Source organism: Clytia hemisphaerica, unplaced genomic scaffold (genome assembly GCF_902728285.1).
Source record: "Clytia hemisphaerica strain Z4C2 unplaced genomic scaffold, Clytia hemisphaerica genome assembly, whole genome shotgun sequence".
Taxonomy (NCBI): domain Eukaryota; kingdom Metazoa; phylum Cnidaria; class Hydrozoa; order Leptothecata; family Clytiidae; genus Clytia; species Clytia hemisphaerica.
The window spans coordinates 1,773,944-1,787,219 of record NW_027103962.1 but is presented as its reverse complement, the minus strand read 5'-3'; the positions used below and the strand labels follow the sequence as shown (position 1 = coordinate 1,787,219).

General features: G+C 36.1%; 1 protein-coding gene across 1 annotated transcript in view; it reads left to right on the top strand.

Annotated features, from left to right (window-relative positions):
- Nucleotides 1-13,276, top strand: part of LOC136810287 (mitochondrial potassium channel ATP-binding subunit-like) — a 36,912-nt gene that overhangs the window by 8,589 nt on the left and 15,047 nt on the right. The window contains exons 10-15 of the mRNA XM_067066856.1: nt 1,909-2,042; nt 3,367-3,438; nt 11,023-11,079; nt 11,624-11,682; nt 11,916-11,978; nt 12,636-12,694. Coding sequence (XP_066922957.1) covers nt 1,909-2,042; nt 3,367-3,438; nt 11,023-11,079; nt 11,624-11,682; nt 11,916-11,978; nt 12,636-12,694 — 444 coding nt within the window. The remainder of the gene's footprint in view (nt 1-1,908; nt 2,043-3,366; nt 3,439-11,022; nt 11,080-11,623; nt 11,683-11,915; nt 11,979-12,635; nt 12,695-13,276) is intronic.

Sequence of the window (13,276 nt, the reverse complement as noted above, 5' to 3'; positions counted from 1 at the left end):
TATTCTTATAAAGAAATGTGCTTTGAGTGTCTAAAATTTCTCTTTTTGCTTCACTTCTTTATTTTGTCGAAATGGTATGATGATTTGAAGCTACTACAGTATGTAATATTGATTGACTTTATCAAATCCCTGGGACTGAACGGATTAAACGTCCATCGAACATGCATTCTGAAGATGACTCCATAGTTTTTGCTGTTCTCCTCTGGCGACCTACACTCTCAGCTTAGCCAAAAACTAGAAAACTTCAAATAAAAATAACGACATTGAAATAAGGGTAAAACTCAAGGAACTAAAAAATAGTTTCTAAAACCGTCATATGAGTGCCCCCCCCCATGGCTGGAACCCCCCCTGGCCTGAGGGGGGGGCTAAAAGGTCAAGCAGCAATTGGTACCTGATTTTTTACTGTGGCTAGGGGGGACTAACCATGTTAGGGGTCACCTAATTTTCTCAGATGGACCTGGGGGCTAGATTCTATATTTGGTGATTGAATTATAAGCAGCCTACCAGACCATAGGTTGGCACTTTCTCATCTTACATTTTAATCTAAGCAATGCTCAAAAACTGACAATTTGATATCTAATATATTATCTGCAGTGCCGTAGCAACTGGGGGGGGGGGGGCTATGCCCCCAATAATTTTTTAAAAAATGGCTATTTTGCAAAATGCAAAGTTTTTCTATTTTAATTTGTCATAATTGTCTTATAAGTGCATGTTTTGAGTGCATTTTCAAGCAATCTAGAGCTCAAATTTTCAAAATTTCCCCCTCTCGGGCCAAACTATGGTTGGCCCTCGCGGTGTCACTAAACTTCAGCCCCCTAATATGAAAATGCTTCTGCTGATCTGTAAAAATTCTTTAATCCTGTTGCATTTACTTAGATAAAAAATCTGTGTGGCTAGGGATCTTCGCCCTGACTTACAAAACCTTGATAATCTAACATGAACCTTCAGTAGTTAGCTTATCTCTTATTTCTTAGGGCATTTATTCTATTTAGCCTAATAATATATACTACTAATATAGTCTAAACTAGAGCTAACTGTTGTATTGTTTGATTGTTTGAAAAGGATTGTCGAAAAAATTTGCCATGTCATTGGCTTAGGGGTCACCTAAAATATTTGGCAACCTGGGGTTACCTAAATCTTAGGGGTCACCTGAATTCTTAGGGGGCACCTAAAACCTGCTGCCAAGCCATGCCCCCACGGGACTACAGCATACATTACTTATCCTCAGTCAGTACAAACGGGATGAATTATTTGTTTTTTAGGCAACAACTTTCTTGTAAATAACAAATCAAGTAGATGACGTTATCATTAAAAAATTTGTGTTGTAGTCATTAGTTATTCAATAGACGTCGTTATCTTTTAAACGACTTTTTATAAAAACAAACTATATAAGAACTTAAGGCTTCGATGGCCAAAATATCAAGAACAAGTTAAGAACATTTTCAGGCTTCGCGGACCCTAAAACACCAATTCTCTTAAGGAAAAAGATAAAAATACTCACAAAATAGTGAAAATGAGAACACGATGAGAACATTCCAAAATTTTGGATTTTCTTATAAACAACGTGTAAACAACTTTTCTATTGAGATTACAAACTCACAGCTTTCCATGGGAATATTGATAATCTTAATCCCGGGATTCCTGTGGCGTGGAGATTAATTTGAATTTTCCCTCCCGGAACGTCTTACTAAAAGCATTTATCCCTTTTAGAACTATTTTTAGATTCCTTACACTGGAAACTATTTGTCTAAGTAGACAAAATAAATGACTCACGTCCAACTTTTTAAGAGGGTCTAATTTTACTCAAATCCCCTGAAAAATATTACCATTAAAATTTTTTCCGGAAAATACCCCATGAAAATATTGTTTATGGATGTAAAATGGTCCTGTACGTGTTTTGAATCCTAGGTAAATCAACGATTGCAGCATTGATCGAACGTTTTTATGACGTTCAAGGAGGGGAGGTGATTATAGATGGCTTGAACATCAAAGAATTGGATCCATCTTGGGTTCGTGGTGAACTAATCGGCTATATCAACCAGGTATTTACTCTCAGCTGCCTACTGAACGGGATGGGGCAGTTTGTTTATTTTTCAATTCTGGTCCAAAGTTGATAAGACAGAATCTAGAAATTAGGGCGAATACCTCTAACAACAATTCAATTTGATTTCATATAATTTTGTAAAATCCAAATGTTTCAATACAATGCGGCAAAAAAAACTCAAGGTCTGCTTAAAAATACTACAATCATGGTCGAAATATATTGAGATTTATTGAGATGTCTACGGTCGCTTTATTTCAAAAAGTTGAAGAAGAATTTCGTGTAGTACAGTGTTATAACATACACATCATTCAATTTTTTTTCCAGAAAAAAATATATTTTAGTCTCAAAAAATTAAAAACTTCAAAACATTCGCAATGATTCTTTGTTATCCTTAAAACACAAATTTACTTTTAAATTTTTCAACAATTCTCTAAAACTTCTACTAGATAATACACTACACAACTTATCGAGAAAATTAACGTTTTTCAGAATTTAAAGTTCGGGCGAGAATGACGATTTCAGTACAACCATTTTATTTCATAAAGTTGAAGTACACGTTTTTTTTTATAAGAACGTCAAAAATTTTCGAAGCCTTCGGATGTTCTTAGTTTTTTGGATTTGAAGCTTAAAATGTTCTTAAAATGTTCTTATTTTCAGCATTTTTTGAGCATTTTGATGTAATTTCTTAAGAAAATGCATGTTTTTAAGTCTCCAAAGCCTTAGAATGTTCTTAGAATGTTCTTAATTTTTTGGGCCTCGAAGCCTTATGTTCTTATATAGTTTGTTCTTATAAAAAAAAAACGTGTAGTACAATTTTATAATAACATTTTTTTTTTCTTAAAACAATTTTAGTCTCAGAAATTAAAAACTTCAAAATATTTACAATGATTCTTTGTTATCCTTAAACACAAAATTTTCATTTAAATTTTTCAATATTCAATTCTCGAAAACGTCTACTAGAGTATATTTTTTTGCATACAAGTAGCTATACCGATGAACATATAAAATTAAGAACTAATGCTCCAACCTTTTTGCAAAAAAAAAACTGCTAGGCGACATCGCCAGGAGGAAGGAGCCATGAAGTAAAATAAACGACGTGAAAAATTAAATACTGTAATATAATGGAAAAAAAATTAGCCTAGTCGATAAAGAAAAAAATGTTCAAATTACACTTCACAGTAAATTATTTGAAAGAAAGACAGCAATCCAATATTGATGAAAATGATGTTTATTTTTTATCGTAGTGGCTACTCAGACTTAAGCTTTTACACCTTGTAAAATTTATAATAATAGTAGCAACTACAGTAGAATACTTCTTTCAGGAACCAACTTTATTCGCTACAACGGTGATGGAAAATATTCGTTATGGGTCACCCATGGCAACAGACCAAGAGGTATGTCTTTCCAGTTTTCTGTTTTAAAACTTTTAAAAGCTTCATACACTACACAACTACACTCAGACTATATATTAGCGTGTGGTGTAAAATGCTCAGCATATATTGAAAAGTTGTTCATAATTTACTGCTAGATTCAATTTGTAATATTCCAACAATAGAGGGATGTTGCTACGGACATTAAGGTCTGCAAAATATATTGTCGAATATTGTTTGCAAAAATTCATACATTAAAAATAAAGGTGATTTTAAGTCCTATCGTTTGCTCAAAGTTGGCGAATATTTTAATTCAGGTTTCGGACACGTCAGTTCAAGCTCCCAGACCTTACATTAATGCAAAGTGCAGATCAATCTAATTTGGCCAGAAAAAAAACACAACAAAAAACGAGGAAAGTACCAAAAAAGAACTCCAAAATTCGAAAGCACTTATAAAACTGATAATATTTGAAAAATTGACCAAATATACAAGTTTTCATCATTTACTGTGTTACTTTGAATAAGACCCCCCTTCTTTTAAACGACACCTCCATTAGTGAAAAATCTTTTATGAACGCTCCTCTAAAATGAATGCCCCCTTCGAACAAACGTACCCCCTCTAGTAATACGGTAAGTTACCATTTTCATTGTTCAGCATGAAAGGTAAATCAGTAGTATATCCCTTATCAATATCATATTAAAAAATGCTAATTTTTATGGATAACTTCGTCAAAGAACTACTGGTTAGTTCAACATTTTATTGAACATATTGCTTAATTGTTCGTTCGATTCTTGCTTGATGTCACCGATATTTATCGGTCTACTTCTGAATTCTTCATATTTTTCACATGCAACCACGAGTTTATTCAGATGAGTTTTCAACTTTTTTATCTTTCTTTCTTCAAAACTACCTTGTTTGAATTTTTGGATAGTTTTTTCGCAAAAACCCATTTCATAATTGATGTTTCTCAGCTCTTTTATGGTGGTTTTGATATTTTATTCTACCCCCTTGCATATTTCTTCCATTTTGTCGACATGCTGCATAAGGATTTCGAGGATTTCTTTACTACTTTCCAATTGTAATCTGATGCTTGAAATCACTGTTCTATGACCCACGAAGTAATAAAACGAACCGCCATAAATAATACCAATTACAGCGGCAACTAAATTACTGGCGGCCAACTCAGCGGCAGTTGCTCCAGCGGCGACTGCTCCAGTGGCGGCTGCTCCAGCGGCGACTGCTCCAGTGGCGGCTGCTCCAGCGGCAGTTGCTCCAGTGGCGGCTGCTCCAGCGGCAGTTGCTCCAGTGGCGGCAGTTGCTCCAGCGGCAGTTGCTCGAATGGCGGCTGCTCCAGCGGCAGTGGCGGCTGCTCCACGGCAGTTGCTCCAGTGGCGGCTGCTCCAGCGGCAGTTGCTCCCAGTGGCGGCTGCTCCAGCGGCAGTTGCTCAGTGGCGGCTGCTCCAGCGGCAGTGCGGCTGCTCCAGCGCAGTTGCTCCAGTGGCGGCTGCTCCAGCGGCAGTTGCTCCAGTGGCGGCTGCTCCAGCGGCAGTTGCTCCAGTGGCGGCTGCTCCAGCGGCAGTTGCTCCAGTGGCGGCTGGCGGCTCCAGCGGCAGTTGCTCCAGTGGCGGCTGCTCCAGCGGCAGTTGCTCCAGTGGCGGCTGCTCCAGCGGCAGTTGCTCCAGTGGCGGCTGCTCCAGCGGCAGTTGCTCCAGTGGCGGCTGCTCCAGCGGCAGTTGCTCCAGTGGCGGCTGCTCCAGCGGCGGCTGCTCCAGCGGCGACTGCTCCAGCGGCGACTCCTCCAGCGGCGACTGCTCCAGCGGCGACTCCTCCAATTGCTAAAATAAAGAAAGTACTAGATATAATGAGATAGAAAAAATTGCTCTTTTCCATGGAGGTTTAATGGTCTTTAATATTAGGAAAGATGGTGTATTATTTTCTTCACCTCCTGTGGCTTAGGAAAGATCTCTGTCTATCTAGCTTGATCAAGCTATCTATATACGATTAACATATTTGACAAAAAAAATAGGAACACTGAAAGACTGAAACATTTTTCGCGCTTTGGACCTAGTACAAAAAAATATAAGATTTGGAAAAGTGGAAACATAGTGTGCAGAGGGGTCCAGCCCCCAACATTTTTCAGGGGGGGGGGGGCTAAGGAAAATAGCCCCCGGCTAAATTCGAGAAATATAGCCCCACCTTCACAAAGGAAAATATCAAAGAAATTTTGCATGCGAATTCTCGATAAATTTATTGCGCCGTAGACAAAAATAATTTTCAAGAAGGATAAAACCTTCCCCACAGCATAGATTTTTAACATAATTTAAAATATCTTCAACCTATCAGCTCTGTCCCCAGTTCTATTGTAAGCTCAGGGGAGGGGGTGCATTCTATGGGGAAAAAATGGATACTCACTACCACGGGTAGTGACGACAACTAGAATTACCAAAGGAAACAACCAGGGAGAACTTACCTACTGCGCAAACACCGAAAAATATTTTTGTTTTCGTTATTTCCAATTCACCTTTGCCGTTCAAATCAATCTTTTTTTCATCGATCCATTGTGCAAGCTTATCTAGAGATATTTCGATCTCCAAATAATTAATTGAAATTTTATCGAATTGTTGTATTAAACTTTCTAGCGTTTGAAGTTGTACTGCAAATTCCTTCTTTAACCCTTCGATGACCTCAGTAATTATCTTTAATTTCTCTTCTTCGTTAATTTCATCTCCCAAGCAATCTAATACATCCTCTTGAGAAGTCTCCGCCATTAATTTCACTTTCTGTACAAATTCATCGCTCTTGTTGAAAGCTCTACGGATTTTTTTTCGGAATTCCTTTAACTTTTCAAAATGTTCTTTTTCAGAGTTAGATAATTGGTTGACTATTCTGGAAGTTACGATTATGGCTTGATCAACGCGCAGAATGAAAATACTCCATTTAGTAATGTTTTGCTGCGCGAAAACCATAACCTTTTGTAACGCATCCAAGGCATTGGGAATGCTTTCCGTTGGTTCCATGTTTTAGCCTAAAATTGAATCACAGAATGATGGGTTTTCAAAATCTATCTCGAAATTAATTTAGTATCAGTTGTAGGCAATCAAAGAAATGGAGCGAAGTTTAAAACCTTGGGTGGAGATCGGCAATTTTCAAGGTTAAGGAGAAGAAGTAATACGATATCCTTCAAAGTACATGGTACCAAAAATGATTTCACTTGTTCTCAAGATATTTAGGTTTGAATATTACATCAAAAAACTTCCATCCCCAAAAAGCTTCACAACATATTTTTTCTGACTCAACAATACCTATCGCATGAAAATAAACTTCGTGCCCCTCAAAATTTTAGGTTGGAAATCTTCAGCCTCAATGTGTCATACGCTTGCATTTTTAACTTATTTTAGAGTAACTGAATTCATTATTATTTTAACTATTTCATTGAGGCTTAAACTTCCTATTGAAAGTAGTACATTTAGGGTTAGAAATCAGTTGGTAGCATTTTTTAAACTAGTTTCCTCTCCTTTAACTTGGTATGCACCATTTTGCGTAACGGAAAGGACAAACCCTAGTCATGACATCAAAATCTTTATACAGTATTATCATCATGCAGAACTTTTGTTTTTATCTTATTGGGAGAGCTGGTTTAGGCAGTGTTTTTATTATATAGCTGCTTGTATTTGTCAAATTGCATGAGGCATTTTTTCAAAAGCGTAACAAAAAGAGCATAAAAATATTCGATTTTCGGAAACTTGAAATTGAAATTATCAGAATCACTATTTTCAAAGATAAGTAAATGTTTTTGCTACAATTTGGGTAAATTAATCTACCTGAGCCTTCTTTGAGAGATTAGTATGAAAGTTTCCAGCTTTTTCTTTGAAATATTTGATCAAAATTTCGAGTTTTTGTTCAAAATTTATTTTAAATTTTGGGTGGTTGAAAGGCTAAAATGATCAACACATTGACTTGATTGGTTTAAAGTGCAGTATTTGAGTACACTGGATATTGTTTTTATATGAGCATTGAATAGCTTTAACTTAGATAAGATATACCGATCCAATTCATTGATCTTGTACAACTGGCATGTGAATAATACTATTCAAAATCTTTTCCCCACCATCACTTTAGACTACAATTTGATAAGTTATGCAATTTTAAAAGTCGCAAATTTAAAAGTGTAACAAGAGGAATGAACATGGAAAGGATCTACATTGCTGTTTACCTTTTTTCTAAGATAGATTTTCAAATTTTTCTCCAATTTGTCAACTTCTCCTCGTGGAAACTTGTCCCTTCCGTTACGGAAATTCATTTTTGTGTATATGAATACATGAAAACCCCAGAAGTCAAACAAATGTTCTGGGAGACCAAAAATATCAAACAGAATTGAAACAAAATATAAGTCCCTTTTATTTCAGCAAAAAGTTGGTCATACTGGGTCATACCAAAAAAGTGTAACGGAAGGGACATAAGTAACGGAGGGGACATCTAGATACACATGGCTGTAATTCCATCAAGACAAATGCTATACTAAATTCATTTGGTAAAAATCAGTATGAACATGACTACTATAACTTCACAAAAGAAAATTTTCCTAGATTAATTTGTCATGAAACTGTCAATAAAAGTATAGGCATAACGGAAGGGACAAAATCGGTGACCATCCCCAATTAAAAGGCCTAATTTAAAAAAATATATCCCACAAGTAAGATGATTGCATTAAAAATGGCCTAAAGTGCTTCTTTATGATGGTATAGCATATTACAGCAATGGAAGTTTAGATATGGGGATGGTTTCCATGAAAATTAAATAGCATAACGGAAGAGACAAAATCAAGGGACCCTCAAATGAAAAAACTTGATAGCTTCAGAGAGGAAAGCTAAATCTATATTGGAAAAGTTTTCTTACCTGATATTATTTTTGACAGAATTCAAGTTTTAGGCATAAAATGTCATCAATCCTTGGAATTTCACTTTTAGCAACATGATTTTTGAAGATTTTTACTGAAAATTTGGGAAATTCAGGTTCCAAATGGCCCCTCGAGTACCAAAAATGGTCATGGAGGTGCCATTTTCTGAATTTAAAAGGGGCACCACACCATGAAACTCAAATCAAAAAGAATATTTAACCAACTTTACCTTGCCTTTTAAAATATACACAGAGAAAGTTTAAAAAAAGTAACGGAAGGGACAGTGTACCAAAAATGTGGCCTTTCACCCACATACATTATCACAACAATTAGAACTTTCAAAGTATCGTTTTGACAAAAATGTGTTCTGTTTAAAAAAAGATGCGTCTCTGAACACTCCTTCTTAGAAGTTTTGTGGTGTCAAATGTAATGTACACTCTCTATGATCAGAGAGATGCTATGATCAAATTCCTTGAATTGTTATGTTATGTAAGTGAAAGAAAGGGAAAAAGTGATGCTATTTTCATTTAAAAATTGTTTAGCACAACTAGTATACTACTATAGTGCTAAATGTTAGTTTCCACGAACATGCCTGCATGTCTAGCGTTTTTTATAAGAACATCCAAAATTTTGAAGCCTTTTTCCATTATAAACCTCTCTTTTCTCTGTGCGATAAGAAGCCTTGTGTGTACGTTAGTTGTAGATTTTTCAAAGCGTCCGCTGCCATAAGTGTTGTAGCATGGGGGTATAAAGAAAAACAGGAGTTGAATGTGTGGGTAATGAGTCTGCTAAATTGTGTGGGTTGCGTGGGTGCGTGGGTCGATATTTTTGCGTGGGTCATTTTTTTGCGTGGGTCATTTTTTTGCGTGGGTCATTATTTTTTTGCGTGGGTCAAAATTTTTGCGTTATCCGTTCGATTTTGTTTTGAAAAGATATTTTCTCAAGTCAAGCCAGAAAATGAAAAGTTCTTTATAAGTACACACAATTTCAGACTCAATTTGTAGACGTAAAGTCGCTGGAGAATTTTGGAGGAAAATATTAAGCAATACACGTTTTTTTTTTATAAGGAACCTTAACTTTGCTCTGAGCCTGGAGTTCCTTATTTTTAGAGAGAATTTCAGTCTCAAAGTTCCTTATCGAGTTCCTTACTACATAGGAAATTTTGAACTTTTTGCCCCTTGAAAGATCAAAATTTGGTCAAATTAGTCCCAATAAGGTACATTATTTTCAGATCCACTTATTCTCAGCCTGAGCAGTTCCTTAACAATTCCTTATTATTTGAACCATTTTCAGCCTCGAGTTCCTTATAAACGTGTTCCTTATAAAAAAAAAAAAATGTGTAGAGTTCACCTTAAAGAAAACATTGAAAAAAAATCTTATTATTTGACGAGGGATTGCCAAGTTTCAAGGTCTTTTTTAGTCCAAATATTTTCTTACACTGATGTCAGAAACAATGGATCTCGTCTCATATATTTTTTTAAGCTTCAATGAGCCAATAAGATTTCACCAATGGATAAAAGAGCTCGTTAAAAATGCACGATATATGAGATTATGAGGGTATTATATATGGTATTACTACAATAGTATACTTCTCCTGTTTCTTTATACCTCTATGGTTTTAATGGGTAGAGAGAGGGTAGACGAAAAGAGAAGTTTTACTATTTAAAGTCATACTTCATCGCAGAGATTGTTTATCAAACAAACAATGTGCACAGAGTGTACTACGAAACGATAAACATGAGATACAAATAAAAAATTTTAAGAATCTGTCATTAGTTTATTGACAAATTTGAACCACCAATTCCCCTTACTTTTGATGATTAGATTCGGAAACTAAACTTAATTTTCTGAGAAATCTTTACAGGTTTTTTATAACGATAGTGTCTATTATTAAATAACATGAGGTTACATTTTTAATCAACTGTTGCTCACGGTTTACAAAAACATCATTTCTGCCTTCTCTTTACTTGTAAGAACGTCCAACATTATTGAAGCCTTCGGATGTTCTTATTTCCTGAGTTTCTCAGACCCTCCATAAACGTGGCGAAGAATGAGCTAAGTTTCATATTTGCTTATAAAAGCTGAATTACTATTACTTTTCACTGATGAAGATCTGTACTTAATTACCTTATCGACCCTTCTTACGCCGGCCCTTATTGGCATTATTTTGGGCTCGTGGCGTAATAAGGGCCGGTGTTAAAACGGCCGGTGTTAAAACGGCCGGCGTAAAAAGGGACAAAATTTTGCAATTTTTACCTAAATGCGGCGTTAATTTTTGACCATTTTTTCTCAATTTAAAGGATTTTAGGCATGATTAAAGGATGAGAACTATCCATTTTTTACTCTATATCCAAAACTTCACGAAAATCAATGATTTTCAATGGAATTTTAAACAGTTTAATACTGAAAGATGACATTTTAATGTAAATTTTAATCTATACTTACTGTTTTGAAGCCTGAGTAGTAATTTTTACAAGTTTTGGCGTTATTTACGGCCCTAATTGGCGCAAGCCCAAAATTAGGCTGTGGCGGAATAAGGGCCGGCGTAAAAAGGGCCGATAAGGTAATTAAAGTCCTCGAATGTAAGGTAAAGAGGAGAAGGATCAAGGGTAAGTGGAGAAATTCAGGGAAAGGAGTTACTTCCTCCCCTACCTCTCTTTTTCGGACGCTCTTCAATTCGATTTTAATGTTGATTTATTTTTCACTACAGGTATACGAGGCTGCTAAATGTGCAAACGCCGACGAATTCATCAAAGGTTTTCCGCAGGTATTTGATTAATAATTTGCTTGTCCAATTTACCAGAAAGGACTTTAAACGACTTCACACACAGGGGGTACCGGGATTGGAGAATATTGGGTGTTTTGCGAAAAAGATACCCTTAAAGATACAAAATCGGCGAAAAAGTGACCTCAAGAGAGCACATTTTCGAAAAAAACATCCTAAATTTCGAGAGATTTTTTGAAAGAACCAAAAAAATTCCGACCCCAGCACCTATGTTTGCCTGAATACCCGCGGTCGTCATTCCTACATGGTAAACTTCAACCCAGTCTCGTCACGCTTGATTGGTTGGTGTATTAGATCAAAAATTTATCATTGTTCTCTTTCCTATTCATGATATGCACCACTGGAGAGTCTTCCCAGAATTTTTAAAATTGACTTATTGAGTGGATAATTTTAAAAATTCTGGGAAGACTCGCCAGTGGTGCGTATCATGAATGTGATGACATCTTTCTGATAAATATAATCATTTTACTATATCTTAATAATTTTATTTTGGGCTGTTCAAACTGTTGTCATTTATTAATTTCAGGGTTATAATACTGTGGTAGGGGAACGCGGAGCAACTGTATCCGGAGGTCAAAAACAACGGTTAGTCTCCCCTATTTCTTGATTTTACATTAGCTAAGATTACATCATTTTTTTAAAACTGACCTTATCGTACTTTGGCCCATGGTGTTCTAAATTACGCCACCGCCACTTGTCAGGCAACTCTTCAGTGAAAATTCAATATGAGATATCGAAGTACGTCCAAACGATCTTCAATCAAAACAGTATCTTATTAGAGAGAAATCATTTAATATAACCACAATTCCATACCATAGGATTGCCATTGCAAGAGCATTACTTAAGAACCCGAAGATTCTCATCCTCGACGAAGCAACAAGGCGAGTTATCTTTCTTGGAATGGAAGCCTCTAAGGATAAGGCCTCTTAGGAGATTGCTTCAGCCTAACCTGTACATGACGAACATGGCTATTTTTCTCGACACTGTTCCGTCTGTAACTTTTCACAAATGTTTCCCCAAGATACTTTTTCTAAGAATTGACGTCACTTGAATGTAAAGCCAAACACGTACGATCAATACCGAGTTTATGTAGACTGTGTTTGTGTGTTTTTCTGCGACGGAGACGATAAGGTTCTAATTTGTCTACATCCTGACTGACTGAGGACGACGGTAAATCAGCACTTCAGTGCAGAAAGTGGCCCGGCTAAACTAGAGCTGAGGAACAAGCAATGATAGTTACACGTTTTTTTTATAAGAACAAATTATTTAAGAACATAAGGCTTCGCTGGCCAAAATTTTAAGAACAAGTTAAGAACATTTTAAGGCATTGTGGACTCTAAAACACCCTATTTCTTAGAAAAATGGTCAAAAATATTCACAAAATGGTCAAAATAAGAACATGTTAAGAACATTTTTAGGCTTAAAACTAAAAAAGCTAAGAACATCCAAAGGCTTCAAAAATTGTGGATGCTCTTATAAAAAAACTTGTATTTTATTTATATACGATTTCAATGTTTTTTCATTTCTTTAATTTTCAGTGCGTTAGACGCGGAATCAGAAAGAATCGTTCAAAGTGCACTGGACAATTTGATCAAAGGTAACCACCTTTTCTTTCATTTAAAGGTGATTTTTGTTAGGTACTTTGGAGTCTACAAAAATACTCTCCTTATGCAAAAAGCTGTTTAATACAGCAGTGTAATACATGGCACTACCCCAATATTTGTTTACGTGTAAACAAACGGTCATTCTTCACATAAATTTATTTTAAACAAAATTTCATCAGGTTTACAAACGTTCAGTTGAGATCATTGTTTTGACGTCAGACCTCTTAACCTGGTGTGCGAGAGCATTGGATTTCAGAACCTAGATGTAACATACTGACCATCGTCTAGATTTAGATCATGTTCAGACGTTACGAAACGTTTTCGAAACAAGTGTGAACGTCAAAATTCGAAACGTCAAAAAAGAAGACGTTACAAAGCCAAACAGATTGAAACGGTTTCGCTCTACTCCACTATTTTCATCAGAACGGAAATGCTCCGTTTTCTTGCTCCAAAACGTTCCAAAACCAACATATAAACACTCTCGATCTGTAACGGAAACCACACCGGAGCGATACGAAACCGTAACGTCTGAACATAGTCTTAGAACATGTTCACTATGTGGCACTGTTGCGTAT